The 21,849-nt window shown below is 41.1% G+C and overlaps 1 protein-coding gene and 1 non-coding gene across 4 annotated transcripts in view; both read left to right on the plus strand.

Moving 5' to 3' along the window:
* The window catches only part of Atp9b (ATPase phospholipid transporting 9B (putative)), a 244,536-nt gene that overhangs the window by 80,952 nt on the left and 141,735 nt on the right, over positions 1 to 21,849 (plus strand). For all 3 annotated transcript variants that reach the window (XM_048806674.1, XM_015499591.2, XM_048806675.1), the window contains 2 exons: positions 5,899 to 5,993; positions 18,757 to 18,837. In XM_048806674.1, coding sequence (XP_048662631.1) covers positions 5,899 to 5,993; positions 18,757 to 18,837 — 176 coding nt within the window. The remainder of the gene's footprint in view (positions 1 to 5,898; positions 5,994 to 18,756; positions 18,838 to 21,849) is intronic.
* On the plus strand, positions 6,646 to 6,748 carry LOC125617866. Its single transcript, XR_007348987.1, has one exon. It is a non-coding gene; the product is annotated as a U6 spliceosomal RNA (small nuclear RNA).

The following is a 21,849-nucleotide window of genomic DNA, read 5'->3' on the forward strand; positions in this document are numbered from 1 at the left end:
AAACCAGTCACAGAAAGACACAGGCTGCGTGTTTTCAGTTCCGCATGGAATCTGGAACAGACCATCCACCTCACAGACACAAAGACAATTGTGGCTACAAAAGGCTGGGGTGGCAATGGCCCAACGCTATAGGAATAAGGCCTCTTTAATTTTCATTTACTTATTTACTTATTTTTACATCTGTTTTAGCTGGTCATAGTATGCTGTACAATTCAGAATAACTAAGAGAGTAAATTTCAAATGGTCTTACTATAGAAAATGACAATTATTTGAGGTAATAGATATGTTGAATAGCTTAACTATTTCACATTGTGTTCATGAATCATATAACAACATTTTATTCCCTGTAATGTATACAATTATGGTTCATCAGTTTACAACAACAACAAAAGAACATGGTGGGTTCTTAACACAGGCAGGCAAAGACTTTTTAGTAGATTTATGTCCCATGCACTTGAACATGTTGATGCTGCACAGCTTGTGACTGCTTCTCACAGTCAGATTGGCCCTTTCTTCTATGTGGAGGGCCTCCGTGGTCTCTTGACAGTGGTGGCTGCCCACAGGCCTTCCTGCATGGAAGGGTACTGTCTCAGCCTCTTTCTTCCTCACTCCTGCCCCACCACAGGTCTCAAGCAGCTCTGATTCCTCCTGAGTATTTTCTTTGGAAGGAGCTTGATTTCTGTTTCTTTCTTCTTTCTCTTTTTGATACTTGTAATTGACTTAGAGGTACTTTACCAATGAGCCACATCCCTAGCCTTTTTGTTTTGTTTTTAATTTTGAGACAGGATCTTGCTAAGTTTCCCAGGTTGTCCTTGGATTTGTGAACCTCCTGTTTCCAGCTTTTTGGGCTTCTGGGATTGTGGGTCTGTGCCACTGCAACTGGTTGATTTCTCTTTTTGGAAAGAATAATTTGTCAAGGGTGCACTGATGATTTCCAGTTCAGATTCAGGATCACAAAGTTTTTACATCTTCAATTTGTATTTTTTGTGTAGAAAGTTTTGCTTTGTACATTTTTCTTGTCTACAAATTTCATTATGAAAGTTAAGACAAATTACACCAGTTCCCTGATGATATATACCAAGTTTTCATTACTGTGACGTATAATAATTGAATAATTAGGTGCAGTTTAAATTTTATATTTGACTCTTCCGTCCACAGATCATTTTGTAGACAGCCTGGGTACCATGTGACTAACTGGTGATCACCACTTTACTCCTTCTCTTTGTTGAGTCTGTTGGTGACTGGTCTCTGCACACTTTTATGCAGCTCACATGTAGACAGCAAAGTATGTGGTTGCATTGCCGCCTTCTCAAAGTGAATTTGCCTTTTACCATCAAGCACAACTTCATTACTCCAGCCAGTGTGTTGAGGCATTGTTTCAACTTTTAAAACCTGTTATGTAATATGGCCTTTTGTTCTTGTTATTGTCACTGTAACTGGGCGTCTTGCAGTTTCTTCAGTTGAGTTTTTTAAAGTCTATCAGGAAACACACAGGGGAAAACATTCTAGAAAAGTGGTAGAAAGTGACAGTGAGTCTTGGTGTGCACAATTGCAGGAAGTCCTGCCATTCCAAAGCTCTGAAGGAAGCCACTTGAGAGTGTGTAAAGTGATAGAAAAAGAAGGTGGCCATAAGAAAATTCACACTGCTGCCTTTCTGACAGATTGATGGTTTGTAGCCCCAGGAATAAGGGAAATCATGGTAACGAATAGGATGAAGACATCTTGAGGTAAGACATGCCCACTGTAGTCTCACCAGGATGGAACTCTTGCTCCAGGATGAGCATTCTAGGCCAGTCCCACCTCAGCCAGGAGTAGGACTGGGCCAAAGCCCAGAAGGGCGCTCTCTGCTTCTTCTAGAGTTTTGTGGCAAGTGGAAGGAGGCAAGAAGTACCCAAGGAGCTTCCACAGAACTTAAGAGCAGAGTCAAGACTCTCATTCCCGGCATTCTTGCTGTTTAAGTTCCCATCCACTCAGTAAATGCCAGTTTTATTTCTTTCATTTTCCTATACATTTATAACTGGCAGGAGGAGAGTCTTGGTGTCCTGACAGGTTTTCAGTAGTCATGGGACACTTGCTGAATAAGATCACATGGCATGGATCTAGCCTGGACAGTTATCTTTATGGCCCCATGGTAACTGCACTAAGTGGATATAGTCTGCCTGCGTACTGTGCAGAGGTTTGTACATGATAGTCTCCCGGTTGTAGTGCAACATTGAACTCCTGGAATGGCAACTGAAAGGTATTACAGTGTATCTGCAGTTTTTCCTTAGGATACATAGCACTCACTAGTGGGTGCAGTCCCATTACTGCAAGTTATATGAGGTTCTGAGATCCTGGGTGATGGTTATTGCAGCGTAGTCTTTGTGTCTTCTCAAACCCTGCCTGTAATGGGGCAGAGCTGTAATACCACATGGGTCATTGCTGGATTCCTGCAGCTGGTAGAGGAGGGGTGAGAGGAGGAGTTAACACAGAGGAAACCTGGACTCTTTGTCTGTTGTGGGTACGTTGTGGTGCTGACTATGGTTTCAGAAACATGAACATGCAGTCATTCACCAAGTGGGACTTCTCAGCCAACCACAGGCCATGTGTATGAGGGTGACCCCATGAGATTTTAGTGCAGCTGAAATGTTCTTATTGCCCAGTGGTGTCTTGGGGGTCTTAATGCTGTAAGCAGTGCAGTGTACATGTGTGTGAGTGAAGTGATGCTGGTATGAACAAACCAGTGCTGCCAGTCCTCTGGAAGGGCATGTCAGTTATGAACATGCTTAGCGCTTGGTAATGATAATGCATGACTGTGTTAATCATTGAGATATTCCTGTACTGTATTTTTTGTTGTTACTTGAGAGTGTATTCCTACTTGTTGAAAAGAGAGAGAGAGAGAGAGAGAGAGAGAGAGAGTGTGTGTTAGTTTATTGTAAATGAGTATGCTGTGTTACTCTAGCAGCAAGCTCATACAGATTTGTGCTCACCACATCCTTTGTTTGCATCAAGAGGCCATATCAAGTAACCTGTGCCATCTAGGTTTGCATTGATATACCCAGCAACATTGCCCAGTGGTGCATTTCTCAGAAGGTACTCCTGTTGTTCAGTGATGTGTGGCTCTATGTCACATGTTAACAGATTTAAACATGAGGATCATTGTGTGGCAATAGACTTCCATAATACTGTTTGTTTATTTATGACAAAGGTCGTTCATACATAGACAAAAGAGAAATCAGACTGCCAGATAAAACCAATAATCTACACACAGCATTTAACACAGAATGAGCTTACCAGTTATCCCTGTAAAAGCCCAAAGAATAGACCACCTGCAGCCACGGGGCCTGGTAGGATTCTCATTCTGCATTCTATGTTCTTGAGAATCGGGGTCCTTGATGCAGAAGAAGGGAGATGGCAGCTGGAAGCGATAAGGGGTCATGAGAAACCCCACAGCATTGACTTTGGATTGGGGAGATCAGTGTGAACGCTGGATGTACTTTGTGCAACACACAAACACGCACACACATACACACACACTTTTCTCTCTTGCTTTTGTTCACTGAAAAGACCTAGAAATGATGTTTAACCTAGTAGTATTCTGCAGTACCAGACTGTGAAGGAGACTGTCAAAGTCTAATAGATTCATGTCATCAGGACTAAGGCAAGAACCTAAAGAGGTACCCAATGGAAAATGTGGGGAAATTTGAGATTCTGTAATGGTAATAACGAGCACATTGTATTGAAACATCAATACTGCAGCTCATCCATGTGCCTCCCCCATGGAGCACTAGCTGAGGGTGGCAGAGTACCAACTCCTTGTCTTGGAATGTCGAGGGTGAAGAACCATGAGCCAGTCTTTACTTCAGAAGCTGTTCTACTAGGTGACCAACCTAATACACTGGGTAGAAGCTTCTCTGCTTGGGTTTCACTCCACCTGGACATGAAAAGGCTGTCTTGCCTGCACCCTATAGTGTAACAGTGGGTCTGTGCATGGAGCATGAGTGGCTGTAGGGCCATTGTAGAGTGGACACTGCCCCTTGCACCTCTGGTGTGGGACCGTGGATGTGCATTCAGTGCAGGGCAGATCTAGACCTTCATCAGAGGAAATAACAGGGAAGGAGATCTGCAGGTGAAGAGAGAATTTGGTGACATACCAGAATGGCAAGCCCATGCAAGTAGGTGGTGGACTCTGCAGTGCAGCCAGCAGCAGCAGGTGCCCCTGGCACCTTCCAGAAGGAGGGAAGGACAGAGATTGGCATGGGGCATGTAAAACTTGTTGTAATTTGATTTTTCAATTATGTAAAGCATGTATCCTTTCCAAGTGAACAGTATCAAGTAAGATGTAGTTGGGTCTGGCTTCTCTTCCTGTCCATTCTTTTCCATATAGGTATGATGCACTTGTGCATACCCACAGCTTTGTACCTACACACACAAAGCACAGACATACACAGATACACATGCATCTAGACAGTTACACACAGATGTGTGCAAATGAAGGGATACATGTACACTCAGACACATGCACGGATACAAATACACAGTACAAATGTACATGGATGCACACACTAAAGCCCGAACACAGATATTCACACACTTATACACACCAGAGGTGCAAGGGGCAGTGTCCACTCTACAATGGCCCTACAGCCACTCATGCTCCATGCACAGACCCACTGTTACACTATAGGGTGCAGGCAAGACAGCCTTTTCATGTCCAGGTGGAGTGAAACCCAAGCAGAGAAGCTTCTACCCAGTGTATTAGGTTGGTCACCTAGTAGAACAGCTTCTGAAGTAAAGACTGGCTCATGGTTCTTCACCTTTCTCCTCCCTTTCTCTTACTGTGAGTTAGTGTTCTGTACATAATGTTCTCTTACTTCCTTCATGTCAGCATGTGTCCTAGAAGTCATTTGATAACAGTATGTAGGGGTCTTTCTTTGTTTTCCTTTCTTTTCCCTTGTGCTCTCCTTTATTCAGCTAGTTCTCTTTTTGCCCCCATCCTTTTGTTTTTGTAAATAGTATTGCAGTGAATAGTTCTGAGAGTTTGTCATTTTGTGCTTTTCATGTTCTGTCTTCAGGGTACATTCTGAGAAATGGGATGATATAACTCAGTCTTGGAGGGTCAGTGGAATTTTGTAACTTGATATTTTTCTGTATTAAAAATCAAATAGCAGGGCTGGGGCTGTAGCTCAGTGGCACAGCATTTCCTCGCATGCTTGAGAGAGTTCAATCCTCAGCACCACATATAAGTAAGTAAAATAATAATAAAATAATAGTCCATTGACAGATAAAAGAATATATTAAAAAAATCAGATATGCTATGAGTGTCCAGTAGCACATTAGCTGTGCTGTTATTATTGAATATATGTTCTGTGGTGGTAAATGTAACATTTTTTTAGCAAGGTAATATCATGCACTCTTGGAGATTTTTGTGTGTCTCATTTTTTTGTCACTCTCAAAAGACATTAAAGGTAGAAATGACCCCTGTAGTCTCTATAGTAGTTAATATTAAACCTTAAAAGGCAGAAACACCAAATAGAAATCAGGTGATCAAAAACATTGAATGGGCTTGGCATGGTGGTACACGACTATAATCCCAGCAGCTTGGGATGCTGAGGTGGGAGGATTGTGAGTTCAAAGGCAGCCTCAGCAACTTAGTGAGGCCTAAGTAACCCAGTGATTCCCTGTCTCTAAATAAAATATTAAAGTAACACACACAAAAAAACAAAAAACCAACAACATTGAATGGCTGTATCTTTTCAGAGACTTGATCTGTCAGTCACATCATATCAAAATGAAGGCCTTTGAAGGTTTTTGTTCTCATGATGTATCTCTTCTTGCCTGGATCTGTGCACTTTAGCTCAGGAATAACCTTCTGTAGTACATTTTGAGAGTTGTGACTTTTTCTTCTCTACTTCCAAGGTTCATGTTTCATTCGAACGGACCAGCTGGATGGCGAGACAGACTGGAAGCTGAAGGTGGCTGTGAGCTGCACTCAAAGGCTGCCGGCTTTGGGGGTGAGAACCATCAAGATGTGTGCAAATAAAGGGATACATGTACACTTTTGTCTTCAGTGGGAATGTCTAGGGAGTAAGGACCTTTCTGTTCATGCCATATAAGTTATATACACTATGAAAATACATTGAGAACTTGTTTTGTTGTTTTCTTATTTCTAACCAAAATACTTCCTGAGGTTTCTAAGCACATAACCTGTTTTATATTGTTGGGGATGTTTTTTTGGCTTCACACTTTAGACTTTCATTTTTCTTTTTCTACTTTTTTACATTCTCATTAAATAATCTCAAAGTTGAGGACTTTGGTGGGACACAGAAGGTCCATTGTTGCTAACTAGCTTACTCCCTAATAGCTACTCAAGGTACTTCTTTGAGAGACTGGGACTCAACCCTGGTTTAATCAGTGTTTGAGCCCGGTCTGTCACCTGCAGCTTTTTCTAATGAAGCATGGAGAACCTCTCTGATAGAAGGAAGTGAGTTTTGCAGTGTCTCTTGAGCCAGGGAAAGGAGAAAGGCTCCAGCTTGAGTCCATCAAGTGTTTGTATGTCGCTTTAGAAGGTAGAGGTTGGGTCAGAGAGCAAGGTCATGGATGGTGTTTATTTCCAGTGATCTCTAAAACAGCTCTTACAAATGTCAAGAATCTTCTAAACTGTGCGTGCTTCGGCAGCACATATACTAAAATTGGAACAATACAGAGAAGATTAGCATGGCTCCTGCACAAGGATGATATGCAAATTCATGAAGCGTTCCATATTTAAAAGAAAAAAAAAGAATCTTCTATACTGGCATACATGTATTTTTTTTTCCTCCATTCTTGAAAAAACCCTAGTTGTGGTCATTTGATGTTTGTTTTCTGTTAGCTTGTATTTAATATTGATCTGAGTGAGAGCAGCTTTGTCTTATGTGATTCGATGATTCCTTGGAGAGTAAAGGAAGATTGAGATTGTCTGGGGTGACCTTTGACCACACAGTTGTTGTCAGCTGTGGAAAGAACGTTAGGTACTGCTGCCCTTCGTTTAGTTGCATCAGGATGGGAGTACCTACTGCTTATGCTGCAAATGGTTTGCAGCTGCTGTGGACATCAGGAGCCACCGAATCTCTCCCTGCTGCACTTTCTGGAAACTAGAAAGTGGCACATGTGGGGCTGGGGTGCCATGCTTCTTCCATCTACAGTGTTTATTTCAGGTAGTCCCTACATTAGAAGTCATTCCTCTGTGTTCTCTGGCTTTTTCAGAACCAGTGGGCCCCAACAAGCTTCCTATTCCTTTGTGTATTCTTCATCATATGAGAATGTGTTGTCCAGAGTCACCATCACCATCTCCTCTCCTTCTTTCTCTTTTGACAACTTAAAAATACCACATATGCTTGCCTCTACTGCCATACAGAGTGAATCCAGGCTAGATTTGGAACACAGGTTGTAGTTTTCTCACCCTGTGGTGGATAGTGACCGTTCTTAGCTGACCAGCCTTCTCTAGCACCCTTCCATGGAGCCAGGGAAGCAACTTCTACTTTATTTATTTTAAAATATATTGACACCAAAAGAGGGCATCCAAGTAGCAAATCTTATGTGGAGAGCATCCAAATAGCTGGTCAGATAGTAAGAATTATGGGATAAAATGTTTCACAATTTCAGGCTTCTGGTTTTCTAAACTGTTGGAGAAGAGTTGTACCGAAACACTCAGTACCTAGTGACAGATGGATTACCAGACATTATCTTTTAAAATATTTAACATAAGCATGAAAGAAAAAAATTTCATTTTGACAGAACGTTGACAGCTCATTGTTTAAATCTATACTTCTTGGAAGTCTAATAGACTGGAATTTTCCATCACATCCTTCCTGTATTTCTCATTTGGTTGTTTGCCCCTTACCTTTGCCATTTCATGTGCTTGCCAACATGGCAGTGTACATGTATGCTCATGTATATTGTAATCCTCCAAATCAGTAAAACCAGATGGAAGTGTGTGTCCTCCCTTTAATTTTCCGAACTTTAAACATACAGAAATATGTCTCTTATTTTGTCTCTGTATATCTTGTAGTCCCACTCATTCCCCAGTTTGGAAGTTTATTTTGAAAACTGCCTGAATTTCTGCTCTGGATCAGGATTTCTCCATTAAAGCCAATAGCATACCAGCTAGATGATTTGTTGTAGTCTGTTAATTCTCAGTGCTCTGTGATGGCTTCTTTACATTCTGTAGGATATATCAGGTATTAATCTCTGTGTTCTGAGTTGTCACAGCTCTTCTTTTCTATGATTGATGATGACAGAAGGCAGATTCTCCTAGACCAGTGGATGAAGAGATTATAGGAGTCAGATTTGCTATTATTGCCCCAATCAACCAGTTGACTCTCGTATCTTCCTAGTGGTCGGGGACAGTAGGACAGCTCCCATGCCTTGAAGTCACAAGTACAGCATTGAGGCACTTTCCCACCCAAAGGGTTTTGGGGGAAGGTACACAAGCAGCTTTTGCATGTCAGAGTAATTGCCCAGCTGTTTTTCATGATGGCAGTACCATTCACTGTCTCCATTAGGAGTGGAAGAGTGGTCCAGAATCTGTCCTCAGCAACATCAGTGTTGTCACCATTTTGATCTTATTATTCATGACTTTGTGTGGTGAGGTCTCTGCCATTTTAGTTCCATTTCCCTGATGACTTGTTTTGTGAGCTTTGCCTCACATGCTGTTTGCTATCTGTGTATCCTCTTTGGTGTAGTGTCTGCCCACCTAGAAAGTATTGTCTAGGTGGTTGTGCAATGGAGATCCTTAACTTTGGCGTTCCAGTCTGTATAGCAGCCATCTGTTTCTTCACTTGCAGTATCACATTTGACCTGAGTCAGTGTTGGAGAAAAGTGCAGAGACCATTTATTGTGTTCCATCTCATCTTGGGGGACACATTCAGCCCTTGTGTGTAGGGATAATTGTCAGTTGTTCATAGATACCTTGATCAGGTTGAGGAAGTTCTTCCTAGTCTCATTTGCTGAGAGGTTTTCCATGAGTAGGTACTGGATTTTTCAAAGGCTTTTCTGTATCTATTGAGGTGAGCATGTGGTTTTTCACCATTATTAATAATAATTTTGTGGACCAGTTTTTACGCTTGTTACACTACCAGCAGAATGGGACGAACACTGTTTTGTTTTGCTGAGAGTCCTTTATACATATTGCAGCATTTGACATTTTGTTAAGGATTTTTTATGGCTATGTTCAGGAAGGATATTGCTCAGGATTGTTTTTGTTTAATGTCTTTAGTTTGATATCTAGGAGTATGCTGGCTTCATAAAACAATTTAGAGAGTCATTTTGCCTCTCGTATGTTTCAAGTGGTTGATGTAAGATTGGTGTTATTTCTTTTTTTATATGTTGAACAAATTCACCTTTGAAACGATTTGATCCAAGAGTTTACATTTTGGGAAACTCTTTAATTATGAAGTGAATTTTTTTATGGATTTGGAACTAATCAGATTTTTCAGCAGCTTATAATACTTAATTTCTTTGTGTATTGTCAATTTCTCTGTTGTTTCTGGTTATTTTTCTGTTTTTAAAACTTTCTTCTTGTGATAGGTCACACTTTTCTGCATTTTGTTGCATGTCTGATAATTTTTTAATTGGGTGCTGGATATTATAAAATTTTTAGGGATTTTTTTCCTCCTTCAGAGCCTCTTATTTTTTAATTTTTTTTTTTTTTTTTTTTACTTTAACAACTTGTAGATGGGCTTTCTCTTTTCAAGTCTTGTTCTTAAACTTCGTTAGGATGGACCAGAGTCCCTTTATTGTGATGTTTCATTTGCGGAGAGGTTTGCCATGAGTAGATACTGGATTTTCATCCTGCTCCCAGGGTACAGTCCTCCTGGGATCCTCCCAGGACCTACTGAATCGCAAGCCCCTCTTGACTCTCAGTCTCTCCCCTGCTCTGTTGCCCTGGGATGATGCAGTTTGGAGCTCTCTGTTAATGCTTGGTGTGGCCAGATGTAATCCCATCCTGTGTGTGTACATGTTGACAATTGGTAGCAGGTTTCTGCAACTTTGTTTGCCTGGCTTCTTCCCAATACCTGCAAATGCCAGCACAGTTTACCTAGGTCTGGTCTCTGTCTCCAGAGCTCAAGGTGCCTGTCTCCCCTGCCTAGCTGCTACTCTCACCCTGTGGGGTGTAATCACCCCAGGATAGGAATGGGCTGCTGTGGGATGCATGGCTGTGTTTGTTTCTTGAGGTCATTGTGTCCAGTGTCTGAAAGTGACTGTTCTAGTTGCTTTCAGTGGGAAGGCAAGTCTCACACCACTTAATTCAATATTGTTTATAGAAGAAGTCCTTGATTATTTTTTAATGAGAAATAAGTGCCTGTGGACCATACAAGCTACGTGGCATTTCTGATGATAACTAAATTTAAAGCAAATAGGTATTGGTTTCTTGAGGATTGGCTTGTCAGTAGGGATACATCTGCCTGGAGGACTGAACTTGCTGACCAGGTAGCCTCTCTCTGGGAGAGGACTTGGTATGTACCCTCTGTTTACCTCAGAAGCTCCTCAGTCCTTAGGATGCACTCCTTCAAAAAAGAATAGAGGTTTATTTATTTTTACTGACTCTAATAGTAAAATGTGCATTAAAAATAATGCATTAGTCATAAAATGGAAGAAGCCCTCAGCATTTGCCTATAGCATTGGCTGCCCTTTGCACACATTCTTCCTGAAAGGATGTTCCCTCCTCATCACATAGCTACACACCTGTGCAAGAGGTGTGGCCCCAGCTGCTGTTTGTTAGGTAGGGTGTTTTCTCAGGGTTATGTTTTAAGTCTATCTTTCATGTAAGGTTTTATAAGTTTTACAAGATTTTATTTAAACCGTGTAAAAGTTCAGCATGTTTATATAATATAACCTGCCAGTATTTTAAAATGGTATTGCCTTTGATTTTATGCTTAGACTATTTCCACTCATTGTTGTATTTCAAATGATTACTTTTTAAGTGATTTCTGTTTTTCATACAGAATTTCTAATCCAACAGACATTTATTTTGAGACCAGCTATAAATGAGAATTCATACTTTTTTAAGAAAACACAGACCCCCTCAGTCGGCTGCACTAGTACTATTCATTGAACAACTGTTGTTTTTTCCACCAATTTACCATTGCTCTCAGATGGTTCTGCAGTGTCTGACTGTAACCATCCAGTTTGAATGTGCCTGTGCTGTCTACATACTGTGGCCCTAGTATATGCTATAGGTGGAGCATCCCCATCTGCTTCTTAACTGCTAGCTTATATTAGCTTTTGCCTATAAAAGTGTTGTTTTTAGTTGGGACAATGTTGGTATGTTTTCCTCTGTTTTCAGGTTTGGTGTTGTGCCCAGAAGGCTACCAGTACCCATTTGTCATCTTAACTGCCTTGTACATCTCTCCATAGGTAGAGGCTAAAAGTGAGAGGCTGGTCATTAGCTTTCATAGTAACACAGTTTCTGAAGTGCTCCCTGCAGTTCTACATGGTGTCCAGGGACCCCTGAGAAGGAAATTGCATTGTGCCACTCAGTTTGTGCTGCCCAGTGAGCACTCTGGCCAGGTCAAGCCTTCCTTACGGTCAGTCCACTTTCCCCTCTGCAGTCATGCCTTTCTCCACCAGAGTTTCCTTTGCCCATGGCTCCCATCCTGGCTTTTGCTCACCAGTATCCTGCTTCCCAGTAGCTTCCATTTGCTTTTCATTTTTTTAATGTGGCAAAATAAAGCTGCACCACTATCTTAGTCTTAAGATATCTGGTTTGTTATTCTCTCAATATTTGTTAAAATTAATTAATTTATTGGGCATCTTAACAGCTTGTTGACATTGTGATGTTATTTGAGCTATTTTCTGGGTTAGTGTTACTGTTCCCTGCCTACATCCTTGTATCCTTTGTTTACTTTTCTGGTGAATATCCCTTGGCAGTCTTCCCCAGGTTAAAAGAGAAAGGGAGACAGGAATCTTTAGAAGACTGAAGAAGATTTTATTTGCTGTCACTCTTGGGTGATAGCCCCATCCTCTGTTTGCTCCCCTAAAACTCCTTGCAAGAATCTTGGGGTTCACTGGTGGTGGGTGCTTGGGAATGGCCACACTATTTGATAATTTTTGTAATAGATTTAATTTTGCTAAGAGTACAGAATTAAAATCTGAATGTGCCTGAAAGAAAAGCCAAATATTGACCAACAAACAAGAATGTAATTGTATTCATAGAAAATTCTAGAAGAATAGTAGATGGTAGTGCTAAAAGGTGGACGAAAATAGTTTGTGGGCTGATGGAAATGTTTGCTCGCTTCATTATTTGGTGTTTTGATGGTCATAGGCATACATCAAAGCACACAATTTTATACTTTGTGTGTAGCATATTATACTTAAATTATACACTAATGAAGTACTTAAAACTTAAGTGTGCCATTATCTATACTTTGGGTAATATCTTCGATATGGAAAGTCATGTCACATCCTATTAAATATGGTAAGGATATTCTTTTTCATTTTTATTAGTGTCACACATACTCATGTAAATATATATTTGAGATTATTTAGATGCTTATACATCTATTATAATGCTACTTTAAAAACATTATGGCCCTTGTACTTCAGTAGGGAGAATAACTTAGCATTTGAGTGAAACATCTATGTGGTTATTAAATATTTCAAATCTTGATAGGACCATGAAACAAAAGAATATTTGCTTAAAAAAAGAAAAGAAAGAAAATTTAACTGAATTCTAATTCATTAATCAGTTGAAATTTGTAGCTTCATAAAATTGGGTATTTTAAATATTGACCTTTTTGATAAGGACACTGGCAAGGCAGTTTGGTTTGTTGCTTGTCTTGACTCCCAGGTCTTTGCTGTTATGGATTGGGGATATTCTGTTTGGCACTGCCAGTTGTGTCACGTCAGAGCACGCAGTCATGGCATCTAGAGTCAGCAAGCCCGCACACATTAAGCTTTTCCTAAGAACAGAGGCAGGCCGCCCATAGTGGGCTCTGCTGGTTCAACTGCCATCCCAGTGTCCTTGGTGCGGCCAGAGCTGAGCCCCCGGAAGCCCTGGTGAAAGCTGTGTGCGGGCCCGGAGCTCAGATGCCATTTGTTGATCTTGTTGGCAGGCACCATAGACGTTTGGAAAATATGTTTCTGGCTTTTGTGATCAAGCAAATTTATTAACAACCATGAGGCCCCAGTAATTTTCAATAAATCATGACTTGCTGATTTATTTCAAAAGATCCATACAGCAGTAAACAATACCATTTACATTTAATTAGTTTTATTGAACGCAAGGCAATTTTATTTGTAATGAACCACATGTTATGATTAAGGATGTATTTTAATGACCTTTAAGTAATGCGAACAAATGTTACCCTTGACCTAATAGCAGAGGCTTTCCTACATTATTGAAAACTTCAGAATGATTTTTAAATTATCGTGAAAAGCTTCGAATGACGTTCTCATTATTGTGCCATTATTCAGTCATTTGATGTCTAATATACCAGATGAAGTGCGCTCTTGTAAGTGTCCGCTGCATGTAGAAATGAGGGTGGTTGCTGGCTTGCTCTTTATTTTCCTGTATCACAAGGTAGGGTGCGGGATGAAAGTTTCATGTTTTGAAATCACTGTGATATTAAGTGAAGAATGATTCTGAGACTTACCTTATCCACATTCTTTTGGCTTCTTATTAAATATTCTGGTAGTATTTTCACAAGTTCAAGTTATTATACCATATAGTTCTTCTTTATTAAACCACCTTGGCTTAATTAACCTGAGCATAAATTATGTCAGTTCCTATGTCGTCTAAGCTATAGAGTCTGCTTCACTCCATTCACCATCCAGCCTGTGTTCCCTGGGAACTTGAGGACTAGCCTCCTGTATCCTGGAGGCCTGGAAGGTATGGAAATCAGTTTTCAAGGTTGACTGTGCTCACAGGAGTTTGGAAGGCAGGAGAAGAGGAGCTGTCTTCTTCCTGTGGTGTTTGCTGGCAGATGCCCTTGCGCTCCCTAAGCTACTGCTGCTCCTCTACCATTTGGGCAGTGGTCAACTTCATTGGGTCATATAGTGGTATTTCCCTGGAGAGTTGTTTCATTAACATTCTGAGAGTATTTTTGGAGGTTTAGTCATGAATTTCTTCCCTTTCTCTGATATTGGAAGCATCATGTTCTGCATGAGATCCCTTTTGCTATTAAATTCAGAATGCTTCTGATTTGAAAAATGAAACTCAACTGATATACCCCAAGTCTAGAGAGAACCTTTTCTCCTTCATTTGGTGGCCCAAAAATGGTAGTCCAAGGCTAGTGGGGGTAGTTTTGTTTTTTTGTCAGGTGACTTCCCACGAGAGGTCTCAGCAGCTCTTGATTGCACAGTGGCCAGCAACAGAGGGTAAGGAAGGTAGATGGACTGCATTACTGTTTGTCATGCTGCTTGGCAAGAATTAGCCACACTTTCACATCCACCTGTGGAGAATGCTGAGAAATGTATTGGGAAGCCACCTGTCTGTGGCTTGGAAGTTAGTTTTAAAAGGAGAAGAGAAGCAGGATGGAAGATGGAGGATAACTTCTGCCATTCCACTTTTTAATTTGGCTTTCTGTTGAGTGTCTCTGATTTCTTTTCTTTTTTTAATATCTTAATTTTATTTAGGTATTTTTATGTGGTGTTAAGGATTGAACCCAGGGCCTCACACATGCTGGGTGTGTGCTCTACTGCTGAGCCCGAGTGTCTCTGATTTCTTATGCTGCTTATTGAATTGAGTAGCCTACAACTATTCAGTTAGTTCTCTTAGAGGCTTTTATTGGCACGAGAACAGGATATTCTTTTTAGCCTTTTTTTTTTTTAAATTAGTGTCAGTTACTATGCTCTTGTTCTTTGAGTAAAAGTTTAAGCAGTTCATAAATTTATATGTTCCATTTCACTGAAAGTGGAAAGTTAATGAAACATGAACAGCAGAAGTCAATATGTCATCTAGAAATGAAAGACAGTATGAAAGTTTCAGACAGCATCCAGGTGCCTGTGTGGGCAGCATGAGGAAGCCCACCAGCAATTCTGCCTCCGCCTTCCGCGGAGATAGTTGGAATGCATGTGTAGAATCCACAGGAAGGGGAAAGACCAGTCCAAACTGAAAGCAGTCCAGTGGATTAGGTCTCGAGGAACTGAAGACAGTGATTTCAGTTGTCTAATATCTCTGAAGAAATTTGAGAGTTTCTTACAGTTTAAACAAAATAGAAGCTATGAGAAAAGAAAAAGTGAAAAATAAGACCTCTTAGAAATAAACACCACTGCTGCAATTAAAAAGTTAAATAAGAATGGAAAATGCATTGTCTGCATTACTCAGAATGTAGGCTAGAGTGGAAAACAGCTTTATGATGACCAGCATTGGCGTCCTCCCAAGAGACCTTTACCTCTCTGCATGTGTCCTAGGTAACTGTGGTTTCTCCTGTCAGTGACAGCATTCTCACACTTGGCTCCTCTTCATTTCTCATCTCACTGTCATTCAACACATGGTCTTGTCTGTGCAGAAAAGGGTTCCATTAAGCAGAAGTTTCTGCAGTTCTTAGCCAGTAAAGCCTGTTGCCTCTCTTCCTCCTTTGCCTAATCTGATAACGAAGGATGATTCCTGTTCCTGTCTAAAGGTGAATCTTCCAAAGCTTTGTGCTGATCCTGTCTGGCATGCTTTTCAGAGACCTTGACTAATCAGTAATTACCATCTTTCCTTTCTTGATCGATCCTCTCCTTGCCCTCCTCCCCATTGGGCCCTGAAGCCTGAGCCAACTTTGGTCTCTCATGTCTTCTTTCACTGCTTTTTCCACTTTAGCTTTTAATTGCATATTTTCAAGAAATTAGGTGAAAAATGGGATTTTTCTTTTGATGTTTGTATGGACAGTTGTCATTTCCTGATGCCATCTCCCCTCAGGGTGAAGAACTTCTGTCAGTGTATATATAGCTGGTGGATAGCCACTGACATTAGTTCTCATTTAAGTCCTTTGAAAATGTCTTTATTTCTTCTATGTTCTTCAAGGATCTTTTGCTGGCTTTGAATTCTGGGTTGACCTCTCCCCATATTCGTACTTTAAGTAGTTTGTTTTGTTGTCTTCTGCCTTGATTATTTGTAGTAAAAAGTCAGTGGTATTTTGTCGATTTTTTTCTAGGTGTTTTAGGATTTCACTCCCCATATGTCTTTGTCTTTGTAGTAATTTGATAGTTTTAATTTTTTTTTATCTTGAATCTACATTTTGGGCAGTCAGCAGATTTGGAATATTCTAGGTCATTGTTTCTTCAGGTAGTTTTCCTTTTCCCTTTTCTTTCTTTCTCTGCAGTGATTTTTTCTTTAGGAGCATATTTTACGAGTCTGAAGTGTTAGAAAGCTACTTTAGAATTCTCATCTCTTGGTTTTCATGCTCAGTGTGTTCAGGACTGGTCTTCACCCATTGCATTCTTTCTTTGGCTGAGTTTTATGGTTTTGCTTCTTTACGTGTCTGGAAATTTGAATTGTATCTTCAGCTTTAGTCATGATACATTATAGAGACACAGGATTCTATTGGGTTCTTCTGAAGAGTGTTGGAGTTTGGTTAGGTTTAACTGTGGTTAGCTTGGCTGAGGCCCTTGTTCACTTCTTTTCTTTTGCTGGGCTGCTTGGAACTTGGACTGTGCATGATTTGTTTAGGGGTCAGACTAAGATTAAAAACAGATTTTCAGGCCCCTCTATGAGGGGCTTCTTTCTCCCAGAATTTAGTTTACCCTTACTTTTCAGATGCTTTGGTCACCCTATTCTCCAAATTCTGGTTTTTCACTCATACTCAGAAATGAAATCAAATTTATAAAAATGGCAAGTTCTTTGTATCAGGGATCATCAAAACCACTCCTAGCTCTGATGATTCGTTAGGACTCTCAGAAACCAGGTGGAGTTATCCCCCACATGGCTGTGAGGTATTGCAGGGGCACTAGTACATCCAACAAGGGACATGTTGAGAGTCCAGAGGAAAGCAGGCATTCGACCCATTGACGAGTTCATGTGACCAGCATGTGCAGTGCCGCCTATTGGGGAGCTACAGAGACTCATTGCTCAGCCCCTTATCAAGGGCCAGCCACAGAGGCACACACCATGAGTCTGGAATACCAGAAGGAAGTCAAATTGCTTGCAGAACAGTTCAGGGATGGAGAGCCTTTCTCTTGAACCCTTGTTCCCTGAACACACCTTGCATGCAGGTCCTTCTGAGGACCAGGCCCCTCAGGAGGCTATGTGAAGTCTCCCACACAACACCCACCCACTGGCAGTGTACTCAGTTTCCTCAAGATGCTGCTCCCTGTGGCCAGTTAAACAAAGCTGAACTACCTGCCACAGAACTCATCTGAGGAGTTCTATACTGTCACGTAGGACTGTAGGCTCTATGGCCCATTGGAGCTTACCCACTTGCAGAAGCTTGCCAAGGTTGCAAGAGGGGAAGCTTCCAGACAGTTTTGAGATCTAAGGTCCTTCCAGCCCCTCATTCTCTCCCTACCTCTACATTCCTAGGTGTTGGAGTTTTATTGTCACAAAGTTGTCCTATAGGGTTTGGGTTGTGGCTCAGAGGAAGAGTGCTCACCTAGCATGCGTGAGGTACTGGGTTCAATCCTCAGCACCACATACAAATAAAATAAAGGTATTGTGTCCACCTACAACTAAAAAGTTAAATATTAAAAAACAAAAAAGACAAAGTTGTGGTATTTCATTTGGCCATCCTGACTTTAATGTCTCCTATACTTCCCCAGACCTTTTACCTGGGATTGTATTCAAGAGGGACACAAATCTTTTTTAGAAAAAGGAAAACATTTTTTTTTATACAGCTTAACCATAAAGACATATCATGCTTAACAGTTTCTCAAGAGGAATTATTAATTTTCAATCATTTTGAGAATGACTGTGTAATACCATCTTTTGTCCTAATCATCTGTTGGGGAGAGGCCTAGAAAAGATGATTTGGTGTCTGGGCACCAGCACTCTGCATTTCCTGCCTTTCTAAGGTGTGCATGCAGTAACAGGTGAGGGGAGTGGACTCAGGTTTTTAGACATCTGCTGTGAGCTGCAGCTGTTGGACCAGAGAGAGCACACTACACAGCATGGAAACACCCCTGGGGAGGTGTCTCAAGTCACAGGAAAGAATGGGACCCTCCCAAGGCTTCGAGGTTGTGTGCCTGCCTGATGTACAGCTCTGGGTGGGAACAGATTTTTTTGTGCAGTTGTCCTCCACAGCAGGGGTACAGACTGACCACAAGCAGCTTAACTTCAGATGTTATCCCTTAGAGAATGAGCCCTGGGCATTGGTGCTGATTCCAAAATTGTGGCATCACAGAGGGGTCTGAAGTCTATACTTTTCCATGTCTAGGACTGACTGTGAATCTGTCCTTCCTCTTGACTTCCCAGCTCGTGTTCCCTGGGCAAAAGGGCTTCCATGCTGTCAGGCCTGTCCTTCAGGAACAGGGAGCCAAGGATGAGGTGGGATTGTGGGGTACCATTGTGCCTTCAGGCTCTGCCTTGAGATTAAAATCCTGTGAACAGCCCCAGGCAATGTGTGCTTTGCTAGCTTCTCCCAGGTGGTTCTGATACACACTGCACATTTCTCGGAGGGAAGAGAAGTGACCATTTCTGTTGAGCTTTAGCACTGCCTTGTTGTTACCTTCCATCCTAATTCAGACTGCTGGCAAACAGGACCTAAGAATCACTTGTAGCACAGAGCATAAGGAAGATTTTAATTAGCAGATGAAAATTTTCCATGTCATTTTATTTAATTATAACATTGAAATTAATACACATGTTCTGTATTCCAGGACCTTTTTTCTATCAGGGCTTATGTTTATGCTCAGAAGCCCCAACTGGATATTCATAGTTTTGAAGGAACCTTTACCAGGGTAAGTTGAATCTTTTGTTCAGTACAAATATTGTTTGTATAAGTTAAAGGTAGTAGATCTTCCTTTTGAGAGAGTAATTCGATGAAGAGTAAATTCACATGAAAGCTGTGAACTAGAGAGGGAAAGTTTGGAGAATTGTCAGCTTCTTAGATGTTCCCATGTCATTTACATGTCTATGGGATGTGTTCAGTACAGTTTTCTAATATTTTTAGCATATTTAGTGTAGATAACATCCTTCTCTAAAATATGAGTCAGTAAGATGGTATAATTTAATTTAACTCTTTGAGTTAATTATGGTAGCCACATAATATCTACTTTTCAGATAAGTACATATGTATGTTTGGACATGTGTGTATGCAGATGGGTCTTTCTTTACATGCATAAGAGTATTTTATTCAACTTTTATTTTATTCCAAAATACAGTGTTGGTAAATCTTTAAGTCCTCTTTCCCCTGACTGCTGGGGTTTGAAGGACTTACGGTTACTGATTTTCACAGCGTATAAAAGATTTTTATTGGCTCAGTCACCTTTGTTTCAGTCTTGATCAGACATGACGAGGCTCAGCAAGTAATCATCATCATTTCAGAAGCACTTAAGGAGCTCATAGTATGTGACAGTTGATGAACAGCTGTGTGGATGCAAAATGAGGACACCGTGATGCTGTCAGAGACTGGGGATGAGCATTGTTCTGCAGCTGCCCCTTGTGCCTTTTTTAGATAGGTCTGCACAAGATGCTCTTGGAACATGGACACAGGGAACAAGCTTGTCCAGGTCAACAGGATTAGAGCACCAGTTCTGAAGTACGCGGAGATCTTTTTGGACTTGTACGAAAATACTTACTGTGAAGAAAGCACACACTTTTAGAGCTGGGGATGTGGCTCAAGCGGTAGCGCGCTCGCCTGGCATGCGTGCAGCCCAGGTTCGATCCTCAGCACCACATACAAACAAAGATGTTGTGTCCGCCGAAAACTATTAAAATTCTCTCTCTCTCTCTCTCTGTCGTGTCTCTCTCTCTCTCTCTCTGTCGTGTCTCTCTCTCTCTCTCTCTCTCTCTCTAAAAAGAAAAGAAAGCACACACTTTTAAAAGAAAATTAAGTGTATGAGAAAGATGCTCGAAAGCAACAAATCAGAAGAGATGAGTGTCCCTACAGTTAAGAACTGGGAGCATGGTGCACTGTCCTCCTTTGCTTTGCTCGTCCTCCTCTTCATGCTGGTTTGTATTGTTTATGACTTCTGAAAAGCTGGATATATGTTTTAGGCCTTGTGAAAGTACTTCAAGGGCTGACAGCAAGAGCAGACAGTTCAGAAGTGGGGAGAATGTACCATTTGTGGGAAGCCTGGGTGGAAAGTTAGTGAGCTCCACCGGAAGGATCTTCAGCTTAGAAGAGAAATGGTAACACTAGGCAGCTTTAAAAGATTCCTTTAAAACTTTCTATGTCCATAAGATAGTGGAGCCATCCAGTACCACAGGCCAACTCCCATGACAGATAGAGTCTTCTGCACCTTCAACTCATGTGTGCTGCATAAAATATTATATAAAATACCACATGCTTCAGCTTCTTGCAAGTGTCAGGGAGTATAACAAAAAATAGCGTGTCTGCTCCAGAGCCAAGATGTTACAAAGGAGGGAGATTGTTCCAGAACACTGTCATCATTGAGCTTCTGATTTCAGAAGAGGCAGGATTTCTGTGTGGCACTATGCCCCTGCGTATGGATTTGGTGATTGCCACTAACTGAAGATGAGGGCACTTTTGGAAAAAGTGCAAGTCATAAGGTCCCATTTGGAAAATCTGAGGTGCAAAAGGGCTACCCATAAAGTGCTGGTGCCTCTAAGATGCATGGTGAAGAAGAAAAACATGAAATTGGCCTTTCGGAAAAGGATAATGGCACTTAGAGTCTGCCCCACACCATCCTAAAACATGGCCCTGTGATTCACTGAAGATGTGGAACAACACCATGGGACAGAAGGCTTGCTCGAACTGAGAGCAGGTTTTATCTCTAACTGGAGTACCTCCCCTGCTATAGATGGGTCAAGAAAGCCAGACTCATTACCAATGAAGGTCCAGCATACCAATTAAAGTTCAAGATAGAGTGGAATTCAAAACTTTTTGGTTAATAAAAATCCTCCAAAATCCAGCAAAGGAAGATCCTCAAAGCAGAAGAACTCTTGACAGGGCAGTGAATCTCATCTAAAAGCTGCTAACCAAACAATTGTGGACAGGAAAGAGACTGTAAGTTGAGAATTAACAAAGCTCTAGAATTATAGAGATGATGATGCATGCTTATAATCCAAACGATTTGAGAGGCCAAGGCAGGAGGATTGCTAGTACGAGGCCAGCATGGGTACCTCAGTCTATCTAAACATATAATTTAAAAAACCCAGGAGATGCAGCTCAGTGGTAGAGTGGTTGCCTCCCGTGCGCAAGATCCTGGGCTCTGTCCCCAGTACCACCAGAGAAACCCCACAGAAGACAAACAGAAAACTCAGGAATGGAAAATGTGGAGGAAGATGGTAGATTAGAGGAAAGGTGCACTTCCTAGCAGTTCCTTGGCTCCAGATTAATAAGTGGGAAGACTGATCATCAGTGAAGCAGGTAACTAAGGGAACTCAATAGCCCGTCCAGTCTGTTGAGAAGATGCAGTCAGGGCATCTGCCCTCCAGGACTGATAGAGGTAGTTTACATCCATTGACATGAATGTGAAATTATTCCTGCAACGAAGGCAGGAAATTATTAAGATCAGAGTCAATATTAATGAAATTAATAACTATAAAAATGCACAGGATCAATGCAACAAAGAGTTGCTTCTTTGAAAAGATTTAAGATGGATAAACTCTTACCTAGTATAACAAAAAGAGACAACTCAAATAAGCAAAATTAGAAATGAAAAAGGAGATACCACCAAGCACTTTTGATATCCAGAGAATCATTAGAAACTATTTTGAAAGAACACACTACAATAAACTGAAAAATCTGGAAGACACTGACAGATTTTCTAGACACCTGTGACCTG

Source organism: Marmota marmota, unplaced genomic scaffold (genome assembly GCF_001458135.2).
Source record: "Marmota marmota marmota unplaced genomic scaffold, marMar, whole genome shotgun sequence".
NCBI classification, from domain to species: Eukaryota; Metazoa; Chordata; class Mammalia; order Rodentia; family Sciuridae; genus Marmota; species Marmota marmota.